Source organism: Ammospiza nelsoni, chromosome Z (genome assembly GCF_027579445.1).
Source record: "Ammospiza nelsoni isolate bAmmNel1 chromosome Z, bAmmNel1.pri, whole genome shotgun sequence".
NCBI classification, from domain to species: domain Eukaryota; kingdom Metazoa; phylum Chordata; class Aves; order Passeriformes; family Passerellidae; genus Ammospiza; species Ammospiza nelsoni.
In genome coordinates this window covers 17,903,647-17,929,582 of record NC_080669.1, presented here as the reverse complement: position 1 = coordinate 17,929,582, position 25,936 = coordinate 17,903,647, and the positions used below count along the sequence as shown (strand labels likewise).

Below are 25,936 nucleotides of genomic sequence, written 5' to 3'. Positions count from 1 at the left end.
AGAGTTGGGCTGGGCCGTAACATCATGCTGAAGTTCAGATGAGAGCAGCATTTTTCACAGCTTCTTGTGTGGAAGTGGTGCAATGTGAAGCCATAAATACTGTGTTACCCTGTGGTCTGCACAGGGGGCCAGTTCAGAGTCACCAACCCTCCCTGACCCCCGCGCCACAGAAATGTCACTTGTGTATTGATTTAATCCTGACAGAAAAACAGGGCAATAAACTCTGTAGTTGGTGCAGGCAGTACAAGTCTGACCATCAATGACTTTCTGTTCTAGCATAGAGGTTGCAGTTATGTGCATTCCCAGTGTTTTTAGATCAGTATATTTTAAATGTGCATATACTGTGAATTTAACGCTACAGTCAAGTAATCTGGGAAATTGTTGCCGATGACTGTAGCCTAAATGGAGAGCTCATAAGTTTACAGGATAAAATCTTGTTTCATAGTATGGAGAGCAAAGGTTTGTAACATGCTTTCAGAGATGCAGTGTGACAGCAGTACTTTCAAGCTGTATCATCAAATATTTGCATGAAAAAGTGAAATCTTTATTAAAATTATTATTTTAGCACACCTTACCTATACTACTGGATTTTGGATTACTTGGATTTTTCCCTCCTCTCTGTCTTCTCCCTCTTCTCCCTCTGGCCTTAGGAGTAGTTCTGATTGTTGCTCAAAACCTCCTTGAGGGAAAAAACATGCAGTTTAGAGAATCTGTGGTTTCCAGGCCTTGCCATTTCCACTTACTGTGAATCTTTTTGGTTTTGTTGTTGTATTTTTTTTATTTCCCCGTGCATCTTAATGACATTTTGGTATTGACTTAAGTAACAGTGTACTTACAATTTGCCAGTAGATGAAGGGGAATAAAATGTATTTGTTCATATTTGTTAGAAGGTTTAATTGTGAAATCATTGTGATTTGATAACAAGAACTTTAACTTCTAGTCGGTGATTCATAACAAGTGTACTAATATTTTTATGTTTGTAAATGTAAATATCTGTTTTCTATTTTCTTGATAAATACATCTTGATCACTATATTAGACAGGTGTAGCACTCTTTTCTAACAGGAAGACAAATTTTCACAAAGAATTGTTAAAAATCCGTTAGGTTTTCTTTTTCCAGTTAAAATAGTGAAGGCATGAAAACTTGCCAAGGATCTATGTACAATATGGATGTGATTACACAGTGATTGTAGTGTGTTTTAAATTTAACACCCTTTGTAGGATTTTTCTTGATTGTTTGATATATTTCATGCTGCTGGTAGAAGCAGTACTATGTGTGCTCTGTCTCAAAATCTCAGTCACTAATCATTTTTATTGTCTTTTATAGTCCAGCAAATGAATTCTGGTGGATCTTCTTGAATTTTTTCTAGTAGTCCCAATCCAAACTCTTCCTTCACCAGTTACTGGTTGGCTGGTGAGAATGCTGAAAGCAAAAGTAATAAGGAAGCACAGGATCTGGAAATTAGAGTGAGGTCAGTTTGTTTGTGTGATAAACTTCATAAGTAGCTTTCTTTTCCAAAATAAGCCCATGCAAGCTCCATTTGATGAAGCAGAAGTTACTGATGCCTTCTATCCAGGCAACTTTCACTGGACCCAGAGTATGGCTGGATGTGTAGGAAGTCTCACTGTAAATGTTTTGTTCAATTTCTTCACTGGCTCTCACAGTTAAAACTGATACATCCCTGGAAAATGTCTTTTCTCTAAAGTATTCCAGGTATCCCTACAGCATTCAATGTTTCACCCTGGAGAATCCATTTAGAAGTTTTCTCCTTTTTTCCCCCTTCAGCTAAGAATCCGAATTATTTATTTTCATTCAAAACCCTTTGAAAATGCACTTTGAGGACCTTCCATCATTTCCCAAGACAGGAATGTGGTTTTATTTTATTTTATTTTATTCTTCAGAGGGAAAAATGTCTCTAGTAAATACATTCCTTTAAGTATGATGAAAATGAGGCCTTGTTTAACAAAACTCCTTCCCCTGACTTCAATATAATTTATTACTTTTTCAGATGAAAAATAAATTTAAAGGGCAGATGAAAGATCTCTTCATTTTTCCAGGGATCGCCAGAAAGGAGTAAGCCTTAAGTAGTTCTTACACTTCACATTTTGATTTTAAAACAATTATAAATGAGAAACTGATTCTTCTTGCTTGCATAGGTTTTGACCTTTTGTAAGAAGCTTCTAAAAATTAATTGCAATGGCAAAAGTAGGTATATTTCTCAACAGGCCCTGAGAATTTATTTGTATTTTCCTTTAATTTGATAATAGGATTTGGAAATCACACCTTGACCTTGAAAAGTAGAATCCAAGATTTTCACTTGGATCCAGGTAAAATAACAAAATGCTGACTAAGGAGTGATATTCACTTACTGAAAATCCACACCAAAATCAAAAATTAATTGGTAACTTATCTTGCTCTGATATCAGACTCCACTTAGCAGTGCTCCATCCATGAGTAAGCAATCATCAACCAGAGCTTCTGCAAAACAATGCAGATGGGCATGTTTTGTGGGACATTTGCCCTAAAACAGAGGCCTTGGTAAACTTCGCTGAATGCCCAGGTCAGAAATTGTTACCAAGAAGAAATTTTGAAAATCAGCAGGTACAAGAAGGCTTACAGTGAAATGCCAGCACATGGCCAAGTCCTGCTGATCTCTCAAAATTTGAGAATTTTTAATTTTTTGGAAGAGAAGATGGCAACCCGTCCTTTCTTTAGAAGAGGCAACAATAGTGCTTTTAAAAAATGGCTGCTCACAAAGTAACATTTTTGTCCTCTAGAAAGCACATGGTTACGTGGAAAAATTGCTTCTAAATGTTTTGCTTATTTTGTTCATGGACCTTTTGCCCCCTCAGCTAAAACTGGTACATCTTTGGCAGCTCCTAAAGGAAAGCATTTGCAGTCTGAAGGTATGGGGTAAGGTCCTTGTCCACCCACTGGCTTCTGTTTTCACCTTTGTGATACCATTTGTCTTTCCCGTGTTTCAGCACACCACCCAAGTGCTAAGTCAAATTTACAGCTAGACCTCAGGCTCAGAAATGTTGTGAACAAAAATGCCAGCCGTTAACTAGTCTCATTGTAAAACTGGATTCAATGAGGCACTGAACTCTTGTTTGTTTCCACCAGTGGAAAGAAAGCACTGACAACAACAGACTGTTTTGTGCAAGAGAAGCAGTGGTCCTCCTTCTGCATTGCTTCACAGTATGATTAAGTATTCTAGGCTTGTTTTTTTCTGGGATTATCTGTGAAAACAGAAGAAAAACAATTTTCAATATCAAATTTCAATTTCAATTTTCAATATTACTTTTTCTTTTATAGTTTCAGTGAAACTATGGCTCTTAACATCAAATCACAGAGTTACTGCTGCTGACAAAACTTGCTGAGACATTTGAGGTACAGCAGCCAGTCAGTGCAGTGGGAAATGGTCTGCAGTGATTGATAGCTTTCAGACAGCAGCCATGGTTCTATCCTTCTAGCCTCAGCATAAAAAAATGAAATGTTTATCAAAAAGGCTCAGTTTCTGCATTTTTTTAAATAAAGATATTTAGAATCTGAATATGGAAGGAAGATATGATTCTGAGTTCTTCTGGTGGCAGCAGAACATCTTCCTCTTTGCAAGTTTCTTACTCATGGGGATGCTGTCACTGAGCTCATTGATGGACTACTTTTACTTTCTTTTTTTTCTTTCAAAGATATTTTTAGGGTTTTTTCCTTTTTTTTTTTTTTCCCAGCTGGTCCACCATAAGTTTCTCTCAAACACTTACACATTTGGTACCCTTCTTTAAAGCTGGAAGCAACAATCACAGCAGAAGATCCCCATCCTTTCTGTAGTTCTTGTTTGGGAAAACTTTGTGTCACACTTCTACTTTCCTCAGCATAAGATAATGTCTCTGAAGTTCATTTTCCTCTATCCATGTGGACAAATGCTGATATTATGTCCAAGTGTGCTGCTTGTGTAGCGTGACAAGTCCACTGCTGGACACATATCCTCTCCCATCAATGCCTAGAGGACAGCAAGGGCTCAGAGTTTGTATGGAAGGTGATGAGACTGTGGAAGCTATGACATCATTTGTAAATCTGAGGTATTTAATTTGCATGCTCTGGTGTTGTCCATCAGTCTGCACTAGCAAACCCACTAGCAAACAGGAGGAATTTGAACAGGGATGAGTGCTTTGAAGTTTGTGGATAGGGTGATGTAGAGTTTTGCCACTGGGAAAGTGAGAACTTGGTCTGTAAAACTGCCCCAGACTTATCTGCCATGGGGGTGGCCATCTGCTGCTGGTGGGAGAGTAGCCTCTTGTGTGCTGCAGAGGTTGAAGTAATTAATTCCTTGATGTTGGCATTAAAAGACTGTGAGGTTACTATAAAGAAAAAAGGTTGAGACAAGTTTGAGAGAAGTGAAGAAGTGAGAGAGTAATTCTGTTGCATTTTTTTGTGTTTGAGTAAGAGCTATCTGCCTGGGTCTTTCTGTTTTAATAAAGTCCTTGGTATCTGATTACAAGTTTGTTAATATAACCATAAATATGCGAGAACAGTTAAGATTTTTGAAATACCTTCCTTCATTAAAGAAGTCATCTCTTGAAGAAAAGGGAGGGGATTTAGCTGTTAAAAGGAGGAAAAGCTGCCAAGCTCTCCTGGATTCAGTACCTTTCTTGTTCTTCTAAAAGCAGTTTTAAGGGAACTGTTTCACATCTTCTGGTATTGATATAACCTTAGAAAGAACTTGCTCTAACATATGGCATTGATAATTCTCATCTTCCCTTGTTTTATGTTGCTTTAAGGTGCTCATTTTTTAGTTTTCTGGAAAAGTACAAGGAGTAATTTATAGATGAATTTTCTAAGCAAAAGTTCAGTATATAGAGAGTAAAAAAATACTGTGTAAATCTGTTGTGGTTTTGTAAAATGATTGCTACTTTTTCTGTAGACTAAAATTGAAAATGGAGAGATACCATGTTGGGGGACATAGCTCTAAAGGTGCAGGGTGCCCAGGGAGCTAGCAGCCTGCTTGCTGTCTGATACTCAGCCTTGTGAACACATCTGGCCTTCCAGTTGCATTTTGTATTTACCCTCCTTCAGCAAGGAGTGTTATATCTGAGTATGTTGTAGCTTAACTTCTTTCCTATTATTGTTACCCACACACACAGAAAGAAAAGGTGAAGTGAATGCATATTGGTTAATAGACTGTAATGCCCCTGTAAACCATGGGGGCTGAAAATGGTCCTTCACTGAGCGTGATCTGCATCTGATCCTTGCCTATTTAGCCAGAGTTCTGCACAAGATGAGTTGTGTGGGTTTCTGTCTTTCCAGCAGAAAAGCTTGGCTTGGTTCACTCTATGGGGAGGAGGGATCAATTTAAGTAAGCAAAGTACTTAGCTTGAAATAAGTAATGTAGCATTCTTTAGAAGAACTTTCAGCCAATTCAGCCATCAAATACCTGAGTGCTGCACTCACCATGTGTAGTCCTGTGATAAAGCAGAAAGTGTTCAGCTACACTGGCCTGGCCCCAGCAAGGAAAGTGAGAGGTGTGCATAAAGCCATATGCACTCCAGAAATACTAGCTTTTAAGCACATTCCAGTGAACACAGTACTGATTGATGTGGTTTCCCAAGAGATTTTCCTTTTATTTATTTTTTTATTATTCTTCACCCTCCTGCCTCACCTTTCCCTCTGATCCCATCTCTTCTGCTCTCTTTATTTCTCAGAGTGACCTTGCCCCTGTTTGGCTGGCAGGCAGGAGCAGCACCTCTGACAGCCAGCATAACTGCCAGGGTAGTTTGTGGGAGCCGGAGCTGTCAAAGGATGTTCTGGGGCCTTCACAGTAGAGACCACCCTGTCCTGAAGCACTGGTGCCCCATATCTCATGCCTCTGAGCTGGACTGGGCTGCCAGACTGTCCTGGCTTGTGGCATGGCATAGAAAAGCAATTCCAGACCTATTTCCAGAAAACAAATTATAGCCACCTTCCTGCAAACCACTATCATAGGCATAAATATCCCATATATAGAGATTTACCCTTAGAAGAAAGAACAAATGTGTTTCTTTCCTGAATTATTGGAACCAGGTTGTGAAACGGCAGGCCCATCTGTTCCATTTTTACCCGGGCAGTTCACCATTTAGGCCTCTGACTGATTTATGTCTCTGACTGTAGGAGAGAAGTGCCTCAGTGGGAGGAGTCCTGAGCGCTTTGTCTGCTGGGTAGGCCGCCATTTGCTTCCCAGCTTCCCTGACTGTGCTGATCCAAGAAAGGGGGGCACCAGGATGCAAAAGAGCCTGCTGTCTTTGGCCACTGGCCAGGCACAAGTCAATTTACTACTGCTGCTGAGATTTTGGGGGTATAAGGGTTGGGTTTTTTCCTTAGTTAGCTCCCTCTGCATCCCACAGGAGTTTGGAGAAACCAGCTGGGGCTGAGACACCTCCTGTGGTTAAAGGTGTAGAGGACACATGACATTCCAGGGCTATAACTTCTCCTCAGTGCCCTGGGAAACTCAACATCAAAAAGATACTATTTTATTTTATTTTATTTTATTTTATTTTATTTTATTTTATTTTATTTTATTTTATTTTATTTTATTTTATTTTGTTTTGTTTTGTTTTGTTTTATTATTCTTTATTATTATTCTTTATTATTTATTTTTGTTTTATTTTTTCAGTTTATTTCATTTCATTTCATTTTTGTAGTTGCCTTGTACTTTCAGTTCCTAAGTCCAGGGCTTCACTGATCATCAGTAATTCAAAAAGTAGATTGCCCAGAAATAATGGCCAGTTAAGGTTTGATTCATAAGGAAATTGCACCTGGGAGGCACGTACACCCAGAGACGCAGCAATTTTCTAGCATGCAGTGCCTACAACAGTGCCTCAAATTCCAAAATCTCCTGCATTTAAAATGAGCTGAGAGAGATGGCTGAAGCGCAAGTTCTGCATTTGTCTGTATAAACACATGGATTTCTCCACGTGTACTGTTGAAATCTTAGCAGGGACACGAACCAGATTTCAAACCTTACCTTGAAACCAGTGATGAAACACATTAAAACCTTGACCACAAAGTGTTCATAAGCTTTGTACTTTATGCACTTCACTTTAAAGCAATTCACCTTTCTCCCCAAAGTTTGCAGAGTGTCTCCTGCATCCAGAGACTACCAAGAATTACCCTTGACTCCTACAGTAGAGGGAATCTTGCCCCGTGTCTCTTACGGGATGTCATCATTGCATATTGCACTGTTGAGTGCAGATTTTCCCCAAAATAACAAAGAAAATGTTATATTTGCCCTTATTAGAGAAGCTTGACATGCTTTACATTTGAAATTTAAGTTCACTGCCTCTTTTTTGCTGCAGTTGCTTTCAAACAGAAGAGATAAATGTCTAACAGATGCAGCAGTTTCACTGAGCGTTTCCTCAGATGTGTGTAAGAAAGCAGAAAGCACAACAAGTAAAAATGCCAGCCCAAGCAGAAGGCTTCTGTTGTAAAGAGTTAAGTTGGATTTTTTTTAACAGGAAGTACTGTTAGTACAGTGTACAGCCTCTAGTACCCTGATAGAATTGACTAAATATCTGCATGTAGGCAATTTTGAAGGCAGCATTTTGCAGGAGCGTGTTATGGTAGGGCTTCTGTGTGTGCTGACATCTGTGATAGTAAGAGGTGTTTGTTGCCACATCTTGAAACAATATCCTCCATTTCTGTGACACAGACTGACCGCTTTCAAAAAAACGAGAGAAGTCCACATACTTAGAAGATGGGTAGTGTATTTTTTGTTGTTGTTTAAACACCTCTATTTCTCACGCCTCAGAAAAATGAAACACAGAGTTATTGGAAACACCAGGCACGTTACCAGCTTTTTTAAGACCTGTGAAAACAGTTATTAGGCTAGCAGTAATAACTGTTTGGAAATTTGATGAACCAACATGAGAGGTATCAGTAAGAGAAATATCTGGAAATATTCAATGATTCAGTAGCTCAGTTCATGTATGAACTGTTCTTTAATTTAGATAGAGGACTTGTGTTAGAATATTTTCACCCTTTTTGATTAAAGGGTGTGTAGGCACATTGCAGTTTGTGCCCTTGGTACGAGGGTTTTCCAGGAGACCCCTTATTGCTGTGACCACAGCTGCCCTCTTCATGGCAGTGTCTTCTGGCTCCAGGACTTGCTTGGAGTTCAAAGCACTCAAGAGCTGATAGAGACACCTCTATGGTGCTGTCACATTATGAGTAAGGCAAACCTTTCTGACACATGAAGAGTAAAGAAATTTAACAGGGAAATAAACGCCCTTGTGTTCCAGCTGGTCCTCAGATGTCAAAGGGGCTGGTGGTGGCTGGGCCTGGATTCTGGGTCATAGACAAGTCCATACTAAGTAACAGAAATGCAGAGGCAACGCAGCACTCTAAATCCAGCAATGTCCTATAAGCACTACTCCTATTACAGACTCACAGGTAGAACAATACCATGCAATACACTGTAAGCCTAGTCATGCCCAGTGAGCCCTCACAGCCAGAACAAAAAGGTCTGGTGGCATTCAATAGCACTCACCACCAGGTACAAAACAGTGTCATTTCATGAGCAACAGAGATGCGAGTTCTTCTTGGATTGCTCATAATCAATACACTCTCTGTGAAAGCATGCTTGAATACTTATCATACAAATAATGCAGGTGACAAAAAATGCATTTAGTTGTGAGATGAGTACGTGTGCTAGAAATGTGATGACAACGTAAGCTAGATTTCTGAAATTCCCCTTAGTATAACACTTAGTACAGCTGAGTCTGACCCAATAGGTGCTTCTGTGGGTGAGGAGATGTGTACAGCCCATTGACCATGCCTGGATACAATGAGAAAGGACGGCTAGAAATAAAGATGGAGAGGTGGCTCTCTTCTGCCATAAAATAACTCTTGGGTGTGTCTCTTTCCATCTGGCTGACACATCTCAACACAACATTTCTCTGGAAAAGACTGAGTTTTGTTGTGTCCATAAACTTTTACATGTGTCTGTTGCAGTGATATGCATTGTTCTTGCTGGCATTGCCACCTCTGCCTCTCCCTTTCTCTGTGCTCATGGACAGTGCTCAGATGGTGACCCCTGTGATATGATCATCTCACTGCTTATCTCAAAGCCTCCTGACAATGCAATCAGCTAACCAACTCATTTCTTTACTTATTGATGATTTTGCTCTTGCCTGTGCACTGCGTCTACTCTGAACATGTGAATTTTCTACTGAAAAAAGCTTGCATTGCAGCAACATTCAAGCTCAGACTTCACAGCTAGCAGCAGTGTTTTACAGCCACAACTGAGCCTTGCGAGATCTCTGCGTTCAGCCGTTTCCCATCAGCCCTGAACTCCTGCACAAAGTAACCCTTATGGATATGGGAATTAGTCTGTCATGCAGAATAAGGAAGAGATGGAGGCTGTGGGTCAGTTACAGGTGCCTTTTTTGTTGGTTTTTTGTTTGTTTCTTTTATGAATGAAACATACAGCCATATCTGCAGAAACATGCTGCCATAATTGCATAAACATGGAACACATCACAGCCAGTGAACATCCAAAAGGTGGATTTCAACAGTTGTGGTTTTAATCTGTAGGGACCTACCCTGGCCCACGGAGAAAAGATGAGATCCAGTACCATTTGAGACAGTAACAGTGTTTATAACTTACTGGAACAAAACTCTCGTGTTTGGGGAGGGTAAGAGGGGTCTCTCTTCTGGGTACTGCTTCTCTCCATTCTCATTCATTCCCTTCCCCAAGCACACACGCCTCGGGTTTTACAAAACCCCATAGTTCAGGGACTGATGCAAGCTTCTCCAGCCATGGGTCAGGTGGGACGAGAGGAAAGTTCACCTAAAAGCCGTGTCAGTAAGGAGGAAGGGTGGCTGGACTGTAACCAGGATGATTTCTTGTGCAATGGGGCATGGAACTCACCAACCCAAGAGACTCCTGTGGCATCCCAACACTGCAGGCTTTGCAGAGTGCTCAGCCAGCTTCACACATGAGCCCCACAAAAAGTGGATTAAAGTGTCAGGGAGTGAAAACTGTCCTGCACAGACCATGTTACTTGCCCCGTACCTGTAACTTAGCCACTGATGCTGCATTCTTAAGGGACTTCAAGGTGGTGAAACTTGAATGAGCTTTCTCTAATAAATGCAATTAAAGACAAGAGAACACACAAAGAAAAATATAATTAGTGAGTGCTTGTTTTCAGAAAAATATGTACCGGAAGTACTGTGAAATCAACAAATTTGCAGTAGGTCAGACTGTTCATGGCTATGTATTCTCATGTTCGTAGATAATTAATGAGCAGGATTACAATATCAGGGTTTGGATAGCATATAACAGCAAGAACACCAATGACAGTAAAATGCTTGTGATGTCACAGGATGCCTAAGGAAACTGAGTGCTTATTCTTTTGAAGGGCAAATAAGTGGGCTCATTCCTTGTTGCTTTTCTCTCCTAGAAAACACCAGGGACAAAGAAATCCCTGCTCCTTTTCTCCCCTTGTAGCTTGCAGAACAGTTAGAGCCCAGCAGATTAAAAGCTTGCAGTGGTGTTTGGTTTAGCTCATTATTTAAGGCACAGCTGTGATCAATCTCCAGGCTATAAAGTTTATAAGAAGGAGCTGGAAGCATGGGCTTTTCCTACAGCACTGAAATGGCCCCTCTGCCTTGCATTTGTCTCTCATTTAGCTAGCCTGACTTTGGTGTGGCCGCTGCTCTGAACTCTGTAGAAAAATGAGGAGAAGCCAGCAAGTATCACCAGGAACTACAAATGAAGTCCAGCAAAAGCTGATCTGAGTTTGCCTCAGGGCTTTTTCTTTATGCATCTTCCATACACACTGCTGCTTTGTGGGAGTTTACCTCAGTGTTGCTTGAATATTCCATTGTTAAAACATTTTAAAAGAAAATAAAGTCATCCCTGAGTGGTGCCCTTCAGTGCATTGCTGAGTAGTAAGGAGAGTTTTAATCTTTTCTGAAAAAGGAAAAAAGCTTTGTATTTCATTTAGAACAGCAGAGGTACTTCTTAGAAGCAATTAATTTGCTGAATAGAAGGATTTTGCAAGCGATTTTCTTTCAATGTACTAATTGCTTGTTTATCTTTTTTATTTTAAACCCAAAAATTCCTCAGTGGAGGGCCTTTTTGCCTGTAAGGTCTCATTTTATCTCATGCAGTTTCCTGTTTACTTTAGGCACAAGCCTACAAGTATCTGCTGAAACAAAATAAAAAACCACACTCCTGGAGAAGTCTTTCAGATTCATATATCAGCATGTCTGTCCCAAAATAATCTGACATGTGCTGGTAATATTGAGCAGTGCTGGTGGGCACAGCCTTTCTGCTTGGTGTGGTGCTTTTTTTTTAACATGGAGCAATACAAAAGCTGGGAGCAGGGATTTGAGGAGGTGTCTTTTTTTTGATCCTCTCAAAATGCTTTTAGATCCTGTTTCACCCCTTCTGCTGCTCTGTCAGTTTACTGCCTCCTCAGCCCCTTAGGTGGGCTGCAGCTGAATGTGCAGCTGCTGAATGTAATGCAAGTGGAAATGGTCTTTGTGGTTTGGTAGCAGTCTTGGTCCTTTACTACTTCTTCCATCAGGCAACAACAACTGACGTGTGCTAGTTCAGTTTTCTATTTCACAATCCTGCATCCACTGTGTTGTTTAAAGCAGGTCACAATACAGTAGATAGCCTTTGCATACTAAGACCTTCTTTTGAAGACTGATAACTATGCCAAAACTTCTTGTGGGTTTCCACAGAGTGTGGAGGAGCCTTTTGTTTTCCTTTCAGAGGCTAGCTTTCAGTGCAGCTGTGGTGATTGCAATTGTTTGTTTTTGCAATTGCTTGTGGGAGTTAGTGGGGTTGCAGTATCTTTGATGGCTGACTCCCTGCTTGTATGCTGTCCCCTCCCTGGGAGCCAACATCCCAGCCCTGCACCTAGAGCCTGTTCACACGGAGGGTCAGGGCAGAATGCTCCACAGACGTGCCTGGGGATGGCACAGGATCAACCGGAGGGGATTAGACAGCTATAAGGGCCATCAGATGAGATAGAACACATTAGGCTTGCTTTCTGGATGCTTCATCACTGTCTGCACGAAGTCTCAGGCATTCCAAGTGTGAAGCAAATGCTTTCACAAGTATTTTCTGTCTCTAGCAGCCATGGTGTGATCTGCATTGTATGTCATTATCTGCCACATCTGATGGAACTGTTATTAGCGGTTATTTTTAAAAGTAGAGTTCTACCCCTGCTGTACATAACGGTGATCTGCTTTTTTACCAGATCAGCTTGGTCTGCATCTTAAAGAGTTGTTTAAACTGTCTTTTCTGTTTTGAAAAATTCTGGATTGTTTAATTTTCAGCTGGCAAAGATTTTACTTTGGATGGCGTATAAATCCCTCATCGCTTGAGGACTGAAGTCCATGGCAAACAGAGTGCTAAAAGGGAAGAGACTTCAAGTTCTTGCCCTGCAGAAGCAGCCCATTCACTGGCAGATCCATGGGGAGCAGCCCCTGTGTGACCACAGCCATGAGCTCTGCCCTGGCAGCAGCATCTCTTCTCTGTGTCACTGTGAGAAACAAGTTTGCATTGCCCTTGGGCTGAAGGCAGGTGACAGAAGAGAATGATTACTGTTGTCTTTGACAGCCTCATTAGAGAGGCCAAGAGTTCAGTGGGAGCTCCTGCTCGTGCCCAGCAGCAGAAAACCCAGGACAAAGCCAAGCAGCAAGGAAGGCATGCAGAGGAAGCACCAGTGTTAACACCTCTGCTTTCCTTGCATGGTAGAGAGGGGCTGGATCTGAATGACCTTTGTCTGGCACTTCTCATGAACACCCCTGAAAGAGATGAAGGTGGCTGGGAGTCAGCCCACTTTTGGCACAGACAGTTATTTCACTTTTCTGTTGCTATTCAATTGCTCTTTCATAAGAGGGTGGGAGTAAGGGAACTGAAAGTTAAGAGACTTAGCACCTTTTTTTTTAAACTTCATCATTGTTGTCCCCTGTTATATATAGCCAAAACCTACAGTCTTTTATAGGGACACTGGAGCAAACTGTCTGCCAGAGGTCAAAGGAGTCACATCCTCAGAAATACGCAGACTGAGTAACCTTCAAAAAAGCACGATAGTGTGCTTTTTTTGTGGTTTCAGAGGCTATTTATATGGCAATCTTTAAGCCAAGCAACCAAGGATGTGGTGCTAGCACAGTCCAAGCACTACTCTTGGGTACTTTTAGGTGCCATACTTTTCTTAGCAGAGATTAAATTTAGAACAGGAGAGCAGACTGCCAAAGGTAGAAGACTGTTCCTATAATCCAATGGAAACAAAAGGATCTGTTCTGTAAGCCAAATCAAGCTCACGTCTCCAACAAATGCAGTGATTTTGGGGAAGCTTAGTTGTAGGGGGAAGGGAGAAGGAGTAGGGAGAAGACACATCCCTTGTCTAACCCAGGAGCAGTTTTAGTGACTAATCCTCTAAGTGGATGAGACTGGGATGCCCTCATTTGTAGTCATGAGGGTGTAGCCACATACTCAGGGTTTTACACCAGTGTGTACTGCTGAGAGAAGGAGCTAGCTGAAGATAAACCTTTTTCCCCCCAGATAATGCATGGGTGTGTGATTCTTGATGATATGACATGAAAGAGAGACTAGGTTTTATTAGAGCTCTCTTCTATATTTGTCTGAAAATCTTAAATCAATCTAGATTCTGATATGGTAAATTATTAGAGAAGCATCAGAGAAGCTGCCCCTGGAATCCATCAGCAGCAATTAAACATTTCCAGTCCTATTCACTGAATTTCTCATTTGAAGTATGGAAAATACTGTTGTTACCACACTGAAATTATGCAGCAAGACAGCAAGCATCCTAATGAGGAATCCAGAGAAATCTGTGAGAGCCAAAAGGTAGCTGCATCCCTTTAAACAATGTCTCATCTTCACAGTGTGGAAATGCAGAACAAAACCTATATTTTCTACCCTAGATACCAGCCTCATCTACATAATTTTTAACAGGTACATGTAGAATTAAGTGCCAAAACCTAGAATTTGCCCTTTTGACAATCTGTAAGTATATACTTCCCACAATCAAAACACAGGTTGTTCTCTACTCAGTGCTTCTCCTGTGATATGCAATGCCACATCTGTCTGCTCCCCTCTGTTTTAGCAGTGCCATTTGTAGGTGCCTCCTTGATGGCCTGATAGCCTGACTAATGTCTGCATTACCTTAACACAGCTTGGATGGTGAGGTGTGCAGACAACTCAGGTGATAGTGCCATTCATGTGCAGTCTGTCCAAGGCTGCTTTTGCTTTAAGGCAGTAGCTTGATTTGTTATATTCAGGTGAGGACTAGAAAGGCTTTTCTAACTTGTCCAAAGGCAGGCAGATTTTCCCAAGCAGGTTTATCCGAGAGTGGCATTCCCTTATCCTTAGGGGCTTACCCTGTTGCCCATTTCAATTTGGAGCTTGTGCTCTTCGTTTTCTGAAAAGCACAGCTGTCAGCATGGATTCTGCTTCTTAAAATCACTTTCTGTGACTGATCTTAATGCAGTTCCCTCAAAGGATGTCTACCACAGCTTAACCAGATAGCTATAATCAGATAAGTGTTAGTATGGCTATATAAATTAAAGCACACACAGTTTTCTTGCAGTTGAGGTAGAGCTGGTAACACTTGGTAACACTTTCTCCTACTCAGAGTCCAGTATTAGCATGTTAAATAAAATAGTTTTATTCCTATTAAGGGAACCAACAGAGGCTAATATTTTTTTTCTAATATTATTAGTTTAATCTTATGTAAGAATCAAGGCAGTCCTTTACATATTAAATTGCATCCACCCAGGCTTCATTTGGAATCTTGTGTTGCAACTGGAGCTTATCCAAACATAATACCAGTAACACTTAATGTCCTTAACAACAAAGGAAAATACAATTAAACAACCTCACATAGCAAAGTTGTTTGGTATCTGCTAAATATGCTGTATTGTTTGAGCATAGCATTCTGACTATGTAGCAGAGTACCACAGAAGTTATATGGATTTCTGTAGGAAAAGTGGGCAGAACAGGGCTTTTTCAACATGGCTGTGAATTATTTTTCTGTGATTGGAAACTGCAGCTGCTAAAACAGCAGTGAAACACCCAAGTAAGTCCCAAGCATACTAAATGTACCCTGCAGAAGCAGGCAGAGGAGAGTCCAGTCTGCGAGCCCTGCTTGCATGCGCCAACTGTCCTGCCCTGGCCTCGCACCACCTCTTGCAGTGAGCCTTCACTTCTGCAGAAGCATCTTCATCTTTCAGGAGACCTGGTGACCCCCACCTGAAGTCCCAAGTCATTCCTATGAGCAATCAGGGCCCCTAAACAGAATCCTAACCGAGTTTGGACTAGGGGGTGGAAACAGGTCGCCAGGTATGAGCTAAAGGTTGTTTATTGGACCCATTAGAGCAAATTCAGAGAAGAGCCAAGGTGATCAGAGGGCTGGAGCAGGCTGAGAGCATTGGGTTTGTTCAGCCTGAAGAAGAAAAGACTCTGGGAAGAGCCTATAGCAGCTCTCAGTACCAGAAAGGGGCCTTCAAGAACACTGAAAAGGGACTTTTTACAAGAGCATGGAGTGATAGAACAAACGGAAATGGCTTTAAATGGAAAAGTAGATTAAGATTAGAAATTAGGACTAAATTCTTTACTATAAGGGTGATGAGGCACTGGAAAGTTTGCCCAGAGAAATTGTGACTGTCCTATCACTGGAAGGGTTTGTGGACAGGGCTCTGAGCAACTTGATGAAATGTGTGGCATCCCTTCTCATGGTGGGAGGTTAGAATTGGATGTTCAAGGGCCTTTCCAACCCAGGTCTTTCTGGTTTTCTATGGTTCTTGCTTCTAGTTTTCCCCAGATATCTCTTGCCTGCTTTTCTTTTTCCTGCAATCTAGGGAGACCAGTACCAGGAGCCTGTTATCAGCTGCGCTTACGTGTTCATTTTCCAGCCAAGCTACCAGCATTGATTTGGGACTGTAGGAGTATTTGTTTTCAAGTTAGAGCGTAAAGACTTGTCTAGAACACCAGAAAACTGAAAGAGACACCAAAATTTCCTCTGTGTGTCAGGTTTTTTGGCAACAGAGAAACTCCATGAGGACTACTGTTTCTCTTTACACAAAGATAAATAATCAGATTGCTTTGGCAACAGCCAAGCTTTTATTCAGACATGAGCTTCACATATCTTTATGGATTTAGAAATCAGTTGAAATGCTGACCACTGGCATTTAATGACTTCCTGTTTTTGTCTAAAATGCTTTCTATAGATAAAAGCCTTAGTTTCTCCCTTTTAAGAGGGGCAGTGCACCATCTCTCTCCTGCAGTTACTAGGTCAGGAGCAAATTCCATTTTTCTTGTGTTGAGGGATTCAAATGGTTACAGATAAATCACAGCAGGATTAAGCTTTTATTTTTAGAATACGTTTTGCACATTCCTCTGTGCAATTTGTTCTTTAAAACCATTACAAGTGCGTTCTAAAAGAGGGCTATTCAAACACCTTCGGTTTGCAGATGTCAATTGAGAAACCCTCCTGGTCTCCTCCATTTGCTTTAGCACTGGAGTTCTCCTTCAGAGATGTCAGCTGTGGAATACTTGAGGGCAGCTGGATCAGCTGGCCACAAACCAGTACACCCACTTGTAAGACTGCAAGCATCTGGTGGCGAATTACATCAGGTGTTAACCTGGGCTAGAGCTTGGCAAGTACCCATGAAATAAGCAGATCACTTCTGGTGGGTTGCTACTGCTAAGTTTCATTTTCTCTTCAGTTAGTTTTATTTTAGTTATTGGTCCTCCCCAGTCTTTTCTGTCTTTTTGCTGTTTGACTCTGTCAAACCTGCAGATGCTACAGGGATACCACAGTGCTTGGGGACCGTGCGGGATGGGAAACATCCACATCTGGGGCCAGGCTCTGTGGAAGGACCACCTGGTGGTGTCCAGGTGGGAAGCCATGCAGCAGATAGGATCTCCAGAAGGAAAGCCAGGACTCTGAATGTCAGCATACCCTGCCTCCAGCACGTGCCAGTGAGCACTCGGGGCAGTAAGCACAAGGTGCTGCAGAGAGCAAGGTCACAAACATCCCCACAGCTGCCACTTGGGAGTCTGGCTGAGGGGAAAGCTGCTCTTCATCACCTCTGGTCTGGATTTGCAAAGTGAAGCAGGGAGAGAAGATGAAAGATGTTGGCTCACTCTGAGTAAGGGAAGGTATGATCACTGTAGATACAGCCCTACTGACCACAGGCATTTTGTGTCTGTGTATCTCCATGCTGCTCAGAGATGGTGGCCATGCAGCCAGTGATGCCAGAGGGATTATTGGCTAATGCTGTAGCACCATATTAGGTCAGATGTTTCTTCAGTTAACCCTTTGTGTAGCAGGTATAAGTGCCAAAGTGTGTCTGGTTTAAAAGAAAGACTTTGACGTAAAGATTTCACCAAGGTATTTATGTGTTTTTCAACAGGGGCAATGTGATGATGTGAGTGCTGGAAGAGAGCAGGTAGAGCAGAGGCCAGCCTGTAGCAAAGGAGTCTAGGTGCCAGCAGAAATATCATTGGTAGTCAAGATGGTGTGTCCCCCTAGAAAGAGTTTTTTACTTTATTTTTTCTGAAATGAAATAAGGTGATGAGGACTGGATAGATGAAAAGACACACGTGAAATACTACATATTGAGGCCCAGAAAGAGGTTATGGTAATATACACAGGATTTAACTCCTTGGGTTCGAGGCTTGCTGGTCCTCCCAGCTCAGCCAGAGCACAGGCAGAGCCCCAAGGCTGCTTTCATGTTAAGTCATTAACATGTTTTAAACCAGACAAATGTGTGAAGGTGGAAGCAGATGGGTTCTTCAGAGAAGGGATGGTTTGTTGACAAAGATAGCCATGCCTTAAACACCAAAAATTCTGTTCACCTTCAAAGGTGAGAACAAATGTTTGAAGCAGACACATTCTGAATTCCTGCTGAGAAGAGGAAACACATTTTTGAGCAAGACATGATTTCTCTATTCCTACACAATCCTGCCATTATTTTGTACAAAGTCTGGCCAAACTTGCTAGCTGAAATTCCCAAAACAAGATTCAGTAAGGGGTTGGACTGTGCATGTACATGTAGCTGTGGAAAAGTAGGGAATCAGGGATCTGATGCAATACTAGCTTAACCAGTTTATTCTAAAATCTCTTTACAAAGCATGGGTACAGTAGACGGAAAAATCTCCCAAACCTGACAGTTACAGAATTCATGCAAAGTTAAGATATTTGATATGGCTGAGGATAGGGTTTTATCTATAACTTGCACATTTAGAGCAGCTCAGCTCCCAGGAGACTAGAACACAGATCCCTAGGGATGGGGCATATATACTGTCATGAAAGACAAGATAGTAACTTGTATCACACAGCCTCTTTCATATGGTCTCTAGTTGTGTATTTTCTCTTATGTGCTCACATCCTTTTGCTTCAAATCATCTTAGGAAAGTATATGATAAAGATAGCGTTGCATGAATATTAATGTAGATTTTTTTAAAGTTTGCATTGTTTCTCATTTCCTGTTTTACACTGTTTTACATCTTTCTTTCTGGAGATATTTCCTCTTTCTTTCACACACAGCCTCACAAGATGAAGGTTTGGCTTGAAACGCAAAGGTACCCATAGTGTTAAAGTCTCCCAGAGGCACGTCAGAGAAGGCAGCATTTTACAATCAGTCAAAAACTGCAGGAGTGTGCTATGAATCTCTCACTCTTTCATAATTCATACAGCTTTCTTAAATAAAGACACCTTCAATAAATGAAGCTGTTCTGATAGCACCTTTTTGAGCATGGCCATCCTTACCTCTACCCGGTAGGCAGCTCTCCCCCACCAGGGGTATTTTTCAAGGACTTTCCTTCACTGTCATCCTTCTCAAGTCTTTTGGAGTCTGTGGATCGAGAGGCAAGCCTTTCATATATCAAGTTCTTCAGAATTTTTCAAGTTTAGCAAACAATTAAATCTAGTAATCTGATCAAAATGTGGTAGTCACATTTTATCTCTTCACATGAAAATTCCAGGGTCAAAGCAAACATTACCTCTATGTTAATATTTCCAGCAAAAAATACAAAAATCAACAACAGTGTTTTCATCTACCAAGAACTATTAGCATATATTGTAATAGTGTTGTGTCAAAAGTGGGAAAAATTAAGTCAGACTAGAATTAGAAGAATCGCATCTACACTCTGTATGTTTAGAGCATGATAAATGCTCTTTGTGATCTTTGGCATCTATGGTCATTCATTCATTTTAGATTTTATGCTGTCATGTTTGTGTCAGGGGAAAACAGTACACAGCTGTAAATAGGCACTATTGCATACTTGCAGTACTCATCTCTGTTCAAGCCATGCACAAAACAATGCTCAGTGTGATAAGAAGGACTATTAATACAGTTTACAGATGGCTAGGACATGAAGAAGTGCAGTTGTGTTGCAGCTGATGAGCTTTCACCTCAGCTAGCATGGCAAGTGGCTTTCCCTGATGAGGGTGGGATTAAATCAGAATGTCGAAAATGCCAGGCACTTCTGCAGCCCTTTTTGGCTATGGTTTTGTTAATTAAAACAAATCATTTTCTGAGAGCATTGCATTTAGCCTGCACCAAGTGCAGAAGGACTCTTCTCCCTGCTGGTAGCTGTGGTAACAGTGATAACAGTGACGTTCAATGCCCTTTCCTCTCTCAGTCACTGTAGTCCCAGAGGAAGAGGGGGTGCAGCTGCCTGCCACCAGTACCACTCTGAGGGCAGGAGGGGATTTGGAGAGGACAGACAGCAGATGGACAAGAGTAGACGGGCAACAGCAGCAGATTATAAACATTCCTGCAGTTCAGATGGAATGCATCTTTTCTGCTTTTCTGTCTTTGATATGCTAGTTCCGTATCCTATTCCTGTAATCCTTAAAAAACTGCAAATACAGGAGAGATTTTTTTTTTTCTTCTCTCACTCCGTAAAAGAGGCCCTTTCAACATTTTTCCTCTCCACACAGACTGAGGAATTTGCAGGGTGAGTGTGAGCCCATGCCAGATATCAGGGTTAACACACAAGATGAATGGAAGAGAGCACATGAAAGGGACACAGTGTGGTTAAGGCAGAGAAGAAGGGTGTTTCAGAATAGGTGTGCATTGACAAGAGCTACATCCCTCTGGAGCCTCTGAAGGACAGCAGTGTATGACTTGGCAGAAGCAGAAGTGCTTCTTTTATTTTGCTTTTTTGAGTTAGAGGAAAACAAATGTTCACAGAATAAACACAGACATAGGCTCTCCAAGGCAAAAGACAAGAAAAAAAAAAAAAAAAAAAGAAAAAAGAGTGCTGCTTAGGAAACACTTTGCCTGCTAACACAAGAAGCTTCATGAGTAGCCATCCAGTCTGGTATCCTAGTAATGAGTGACTAGCTCATCAGTGTTTATTCTTGTGTAGTTTATTTCTTTTCTGCTGCTGGTTTTTGGAGTTGTTTTCTCTTTTGTTCTTGCTCTCACTGATTTTTGTGTGATTTATCATGGCTGGCTTCATATGCCTATGCCTACAATAGTTTTTAGTGTCTTGCAATCAAACCTTGCTGTGAGGCCTTGTCTCATTTACCCAAGAGTTTCCAACATCCAGCTACCATGGAAACATAATCTGTGCTGATGCACCAGACAAGGGCTCAAGACAGATGAGATGTAGTCATATCACGGACACTGGAAAGCCTCCAGTGGACTTCTACCACAGCTCTGCAAGACAGACAATGCACAAAGAGTCAGACTTTCATTTCTTATTGTGACAAGAGGTATCACACCTCAGCAGAAAATTAGATAAGTGCTTTTTTGTAACTCATTCCTGCTGTAAAACATGGTTCTCAGTCCATAGGGACCCTTCAATCTTTTAAAATGTGCTATTTTTCTGGTTTCCTCAAGCTTTCCTGTCTAATGGCTAGCCATTGACCCCTGATGGGCATTCAGCCTGATTGGCATTCCTTCTTCACCCAGCCCTCAGTGGCCTGACCCACAGGACAGACCTTGGCTGTGCTCCATGGGAATGTTCCTTCTGCTGCAACTGAAGAGCTCATTTAGCTTCTTGCAGTGCCATCACCTTTGAAGGACTGCCAGGGCTGGAGGTAATATCGCAAGGTGCTCTCTGTCCAGGGAACAGTGCTCTTCAGCCACCCAAAGACATAAAGTCTGCAGTTTTTTTCAAGTATGTTGGGCTCTCCTAGTGCCAAAGACATAAATTTGGTACGACTCTGGCATATCCACAAAAGTTCAAGTAACTGAATGCAACAGATCTGCTTTGTATGTTATTGTAATTTAGGTTTGACCAAGTTTGTAAAATGTAAAGATGCTCCTGGAAATTACTAATACTGTACTTCAGACTGCTCTCAGTTCTGATTCTGAGCAGAAAAACATCAGTATTTTGGTGTATGCTTAAGGCTTTCCAGTATATGGCAGCAGGAAGCTTTTGGATGTCTCTGTTTTATTAAATGTGGTATTTTTAGATCCTCATTCTTGGTGAAGTCAATTCACAACAGATTTCTGGGAGGTGAAGAATTTAATTTCACTTCCAGTTTACTTCAACAAATATTCTAAGAGGGGGAAAAAAAATCTATCCTTGTTTTCCTTGCAGAAAAAGAATCCCATGTTTAACCAGATGAAGTTTCCTAAATCTGAAGTATTAAGAGTCTGAGATTTATGTTTTCCTCTGTATCTAATTCAAAAATATCCTTACCTGAGTGATGCTTCTCAGTATTTTCCAGTGTACCAACAGTTAAATAAAATGAGCAAAGCTGAGGCATTTTTGTGCAACCATTTACAAGCACTTCATAAGCTGCCAGAGCCATTAGCATGGGGGGGATGTTTTGCTAGGAGCAGAAGGGTGACAACTTGCACAATGGTGACTTCCTTCCAGAGCTGGATGGGAAGGCAACTTTTGTTTTTATCATTTTTCAGTGTAGCCTGAGCTGCACAGAGCAGTTAGTTGGTTGCTCAACCACAGTCCACTTTTTCTTGATTGCAGCCAATCAAGCCTCAGCACATAGGTTATCAGACCTGTCTAAGATACTGAGGAGCCCAGAGAGCAGAGAGGCTCAGGAACTCCATCTGAGACAAGTGTTCAGTGCAGTGCAGTGCATGTGGATTTTTCTGGATGACTTTGGGACTTTCTCAGGAGAAAATTCCTATCTGCCTCCCCGTAGAGCTTTTTGCGACTGTTTCTAACATATCAAAAATTATGCCAACAGAACATTCTGTTATTCCTTAGCAACAGATTTAAAAAAAAATGGAAAATTGGAAGCCCTCAATTGCAACTTTGAACAATGCTATGAGAGCTTTCCTGCTAGCTCCATTGTTTCCACATTGGACTTTTCTGCTACAGGCCTAGTGAGGATGCTGTCATTGTCTTTTGTCCTTCACTGTAGATCCCATGACTCGCAGTGTTCCCATCTCTGATGTTGTTCTCCCAAGGCAGCCTATAGAGAAGAAAATACATGCTTAAGCTAAAACAAAGTGCACTGCTGCCTTACTAGCTAGGAGGCTGAACACAACATGCACAATTTCAACAGTGAGTTGTTGAATTTGAATTAATGACTTTGTTTCTGCAAAAAGCAGCTCAGCAGAGCTTTTCTGTGCAGGGGGCAGATTCTATCAGCATGGACAATGCTGCAAATAGAGAAATGCAGTTTTCTACTCTTGTGGCAACAGGTAAAAGGAAGGGACAAAAGCCTCTAGTCCTTTGCATGGGTTTCAAGTACTCTTTTATAGGACTGCTGGAATCCAAAAGAGCTGCAAAAAGACAAAAGCTACGAAGCGGGTTCATGTGTTTGATGCCACCTCAGCTTGGGAGAGTTTCATCCCCATGCTGTCAAATTGCTGCCAGGGACCCTAACAAAGTCATTTGGTGAGAGAGCTCAATGCTTTTACCTGGCAGCTGGCAATTCATCCCCCAGCTTCTTTCCATTGACGAGCATTGTTGGTCAGCAAAGCAATAGGCATTGAGTGGCACCATTAGTTGCAAGCAAACTCAGTTTAGGGATGCTTTTTGGTATGTAAAAAGCCTGTGTGTGTGATTTCCTGTGTCTGTCCCCTGGTGTGTATTGCAGGCTTGCAGACCCTTTGGAAAATCTTCTATTTGATCTACCTGGGTTTGCTGTCCAAACTGCACAATTTACAGTTGTCACTGCCCAAGCTGGAAATGGCTGGCACCTTCTTGGCAGGCATGGCAAAGTCTGCCTGGTGTGGGAATTGACTTAGGTGCTAGTACTGCAAGAGGCCATCACTGTAATAAAAACAGGAGCAGTATATAAACAAATAAATACCACAGTGATGGGAGAACCAGTTTGAAGACAGCGCTCTCAGCGTAGTGCTGGGAAGTCCTTATTGCTGCTGCCTGTGCTAATCCTGCTCAGTGTTGATAAGATTTTGGTTTCCACCTCAGTAAAGCAGCCTGGAAAATCTCAGGAACCCTGTCTTTGTTCTGACATGACTGGTGTGTAAGGGCTTCCCCAGCAGAGCTTATATTTAAAGCCTCTCTAACCTCCTGTAACTCCTGCAAGGAGTTACAATCTTCCTTTAATTCAGTACTCCCAATAAAGTACAAAGCATTTGACTTAATTTCTGCATTGAGCTCTGAATTTTGTTCTGGGCTTTGTTCTTTCTTTGGAAAACAGAGAAAGGAGGGGGGAAGCATTTTAATCTGTGTAAGACTCTGTGGCTTTGACACTATTGAAGCCTGATGAGCCTCTGAATTTTGATTGAATAGACCCCTAAGAAAAGAAGTAGATCCGTTGAAGGACGGCATTTCAGTGCAAGAAGGATGTGTGTTTAGGACTTTCCATTACATAAGGGGGCTGAAATGGGTTAACAAGAACCAGGCTTTCTTTTTCTTGAGAATTGCTGCCTGCACCACTCCTTTTCTTTCTCTTTTTCTTTTTCAGCACTCACAGAAAGGTTTTCTTTGTTGTTATTAGTTTGAGAAGTAAATTGCAGTATTGTTTCTTCTGATCAAGAGATTGATTAGTCAGAGGTCTCTAGCTGAAGGGAAAAAATGTTCCTCATTATCAACTTTAAATGTAAATGTATTTGCCAAGCAGAGTTTCAGATGGTGGGGGTCTGGGACTGGGGCTTAGGGGTGTGTCTTGCTCTTTTGATGTGCTGCCCGTAACCATTTACAGATCTTTGAAAGGCATCCCTCTCATTGGGTCAGTGAAAAGAGAGTGTGGGAACAGTGATCCTGAAAGAGAAAATTAACCATTGCTGCTTCTGTCTGGATGGTTCTTGTGGAATTTTGACAAGTAATGGTATATTAGTATATTTGTAGACTTTGTGTTTTGTCCATTCTTTCTCTTTCTAGGTGCTTTCATAATCTGCTGGACCCCAGGATTAGTCTTGCTGCTCCTCGACGTTTGCTGTCCCCAGTGCAATGTCCTGGCCTATGAAAAATTCTTCCTGCTCCTGGCAGAGTTCAACTCTGCCATGAACCCCATCATCTACTCCTACCGGGACAAGGAGATGAGCGCGACGTTCAAGCAGATCCTGTGCTGCCAGCGCAGCGAGAGCGCCAACGGCCCCACCGAGGGCTCGGACCGCTCGGCCTCGTCCCTGAACCACACCATCCTGGCTGGCGTGCACAGCAACGACCACTCCGTGGTGTGACACCACGGCCAGCCCCTGGCCCACACAGAGCAGCAGGCGTGGCCCCGGGGAAGGTAACCCACTCACGTTTTCTCAAACACTAATGGACTACAAGTGCATCTTTTCCAGGGTGCCTGGCGTACCGGCGCAGACTGCCCTGCCCACAGGATTGGCCGTGCTGCAAAGCCTTTGATTTCTGCTTTGAAAAAGTAGAACGTGGTTGCTTTGCAGAAGAGGCCATCAGTGATCCACAGAAAGCCTTGCTGAGACTTTGTCGGACTTTGCTGCATCTTGGTGCCAGTCTGAATCAACTCTGATTAATTAAGCTTATACCTGCTTCACTGCATTTACATGTAGCCACTTAGTATTTTTAAAAAGGGAGTAAAGGGGATAAAAATATGCCTATCATTTAATAGACATGTAATATGTATCACCATCAGCATGCTTGTGATGAACATTTTCTGTGCAGGGAGTAAAACTATGCTCTTGTCTTTGTATCCTTAGCCACACTGTCATAACTACAGTAAAAAGAAAAGTATTTTTTTCTAACACAGGCAACAGGAAGATGAGGGAAACTGACTCTTCTTACCTTCATTATTGGTGTTAGAGAATGCATGTTCTGTGTGTATGCAGATTGTTTCAATTATGAAAAAAAAATCTCTTTGTAAAGTCTGCCGGAAAGTAGAAAAACATAGACTGTATTCCAGTGTTTGTTTAGATTATGAAATAAACAGTACTTTAGTCACAATGTATATAAGGTTCTTCTTTGAAGTACAGTATGAAATTTGTAATATGTAAGGGGTACCAAGTTTTTTATGGATAAGTTCTTAAAGTAGGATACATCCCTAAGGCTCTTAAAGGGCTACAGTCAGGTTGGTAGATTACAAAAGTTGTATTTGTGGCATATTCTTGGAATGCTTTTCTTGTTCATGGCAAAAAGCATATAAATTTTTAATGGCAAAAAAGAAAAGGTATGTTTTTATGGAACCTTTCCTATAACTGAAAACAAAACACCTTCGGCATTTTTGCACTGAGAAGTATTTGTAGGGTACCATTCAAATGATGCCTCCTTCATTTCAAAAGCAGTGGGCTACTAAGAACCAAGGCACAATTTTGTGTTGTGAAGTCAACACTTTATAGGCTAGTCATCCAATCCAAATGACTGGACCATATTACAGATAATAGCCACACATGTACACTGTTATAAGTACCTAAGCTAACAGGTGGGTTTTTTCAATATGAGACTGTTTTGAAGAGAAATGTCACTCATGTGAATATCAGTTACCAAGAATCACTGATAGTAAACAAAACTCATCAAGAAGGGTACATGTCAGCAAAGGTGGGATCTTGCTGATAAAAA

At 41.5% G+C, this 25,936-nt stretch overlaps 1 protein-coding gene across 4 annotated transcripts in view; it reads left to right on the top strand.

Moving 5' to 3' along the window:
- Positions 1 to 25,333, top strand: part of LPAR1 (lysophosphatidic acid receptor 1) — a 67,245-nt gene extending 41,912 nt beyond the window's left edge. For all 4 annotated transcript variants that reach the window (XM_059492607.1, XM_059492608.1, XM_059492609.1 and 1 more), the window contains exon 4: positions 24,296 to 25,333. In XM_059492607.1, the coding sequence (XP_059348590.1) occupies positions 24,296 to 24,597 (302 nt within the window). In that variant the 3' untranslated portion in view covers positions 24,598 to 25,333. The remainder of the gene's footprint in view (positions 1 to 24,295) is intronic.
- Positions 25,334 to 25,936: the final 603 nt, after the last annotated feature.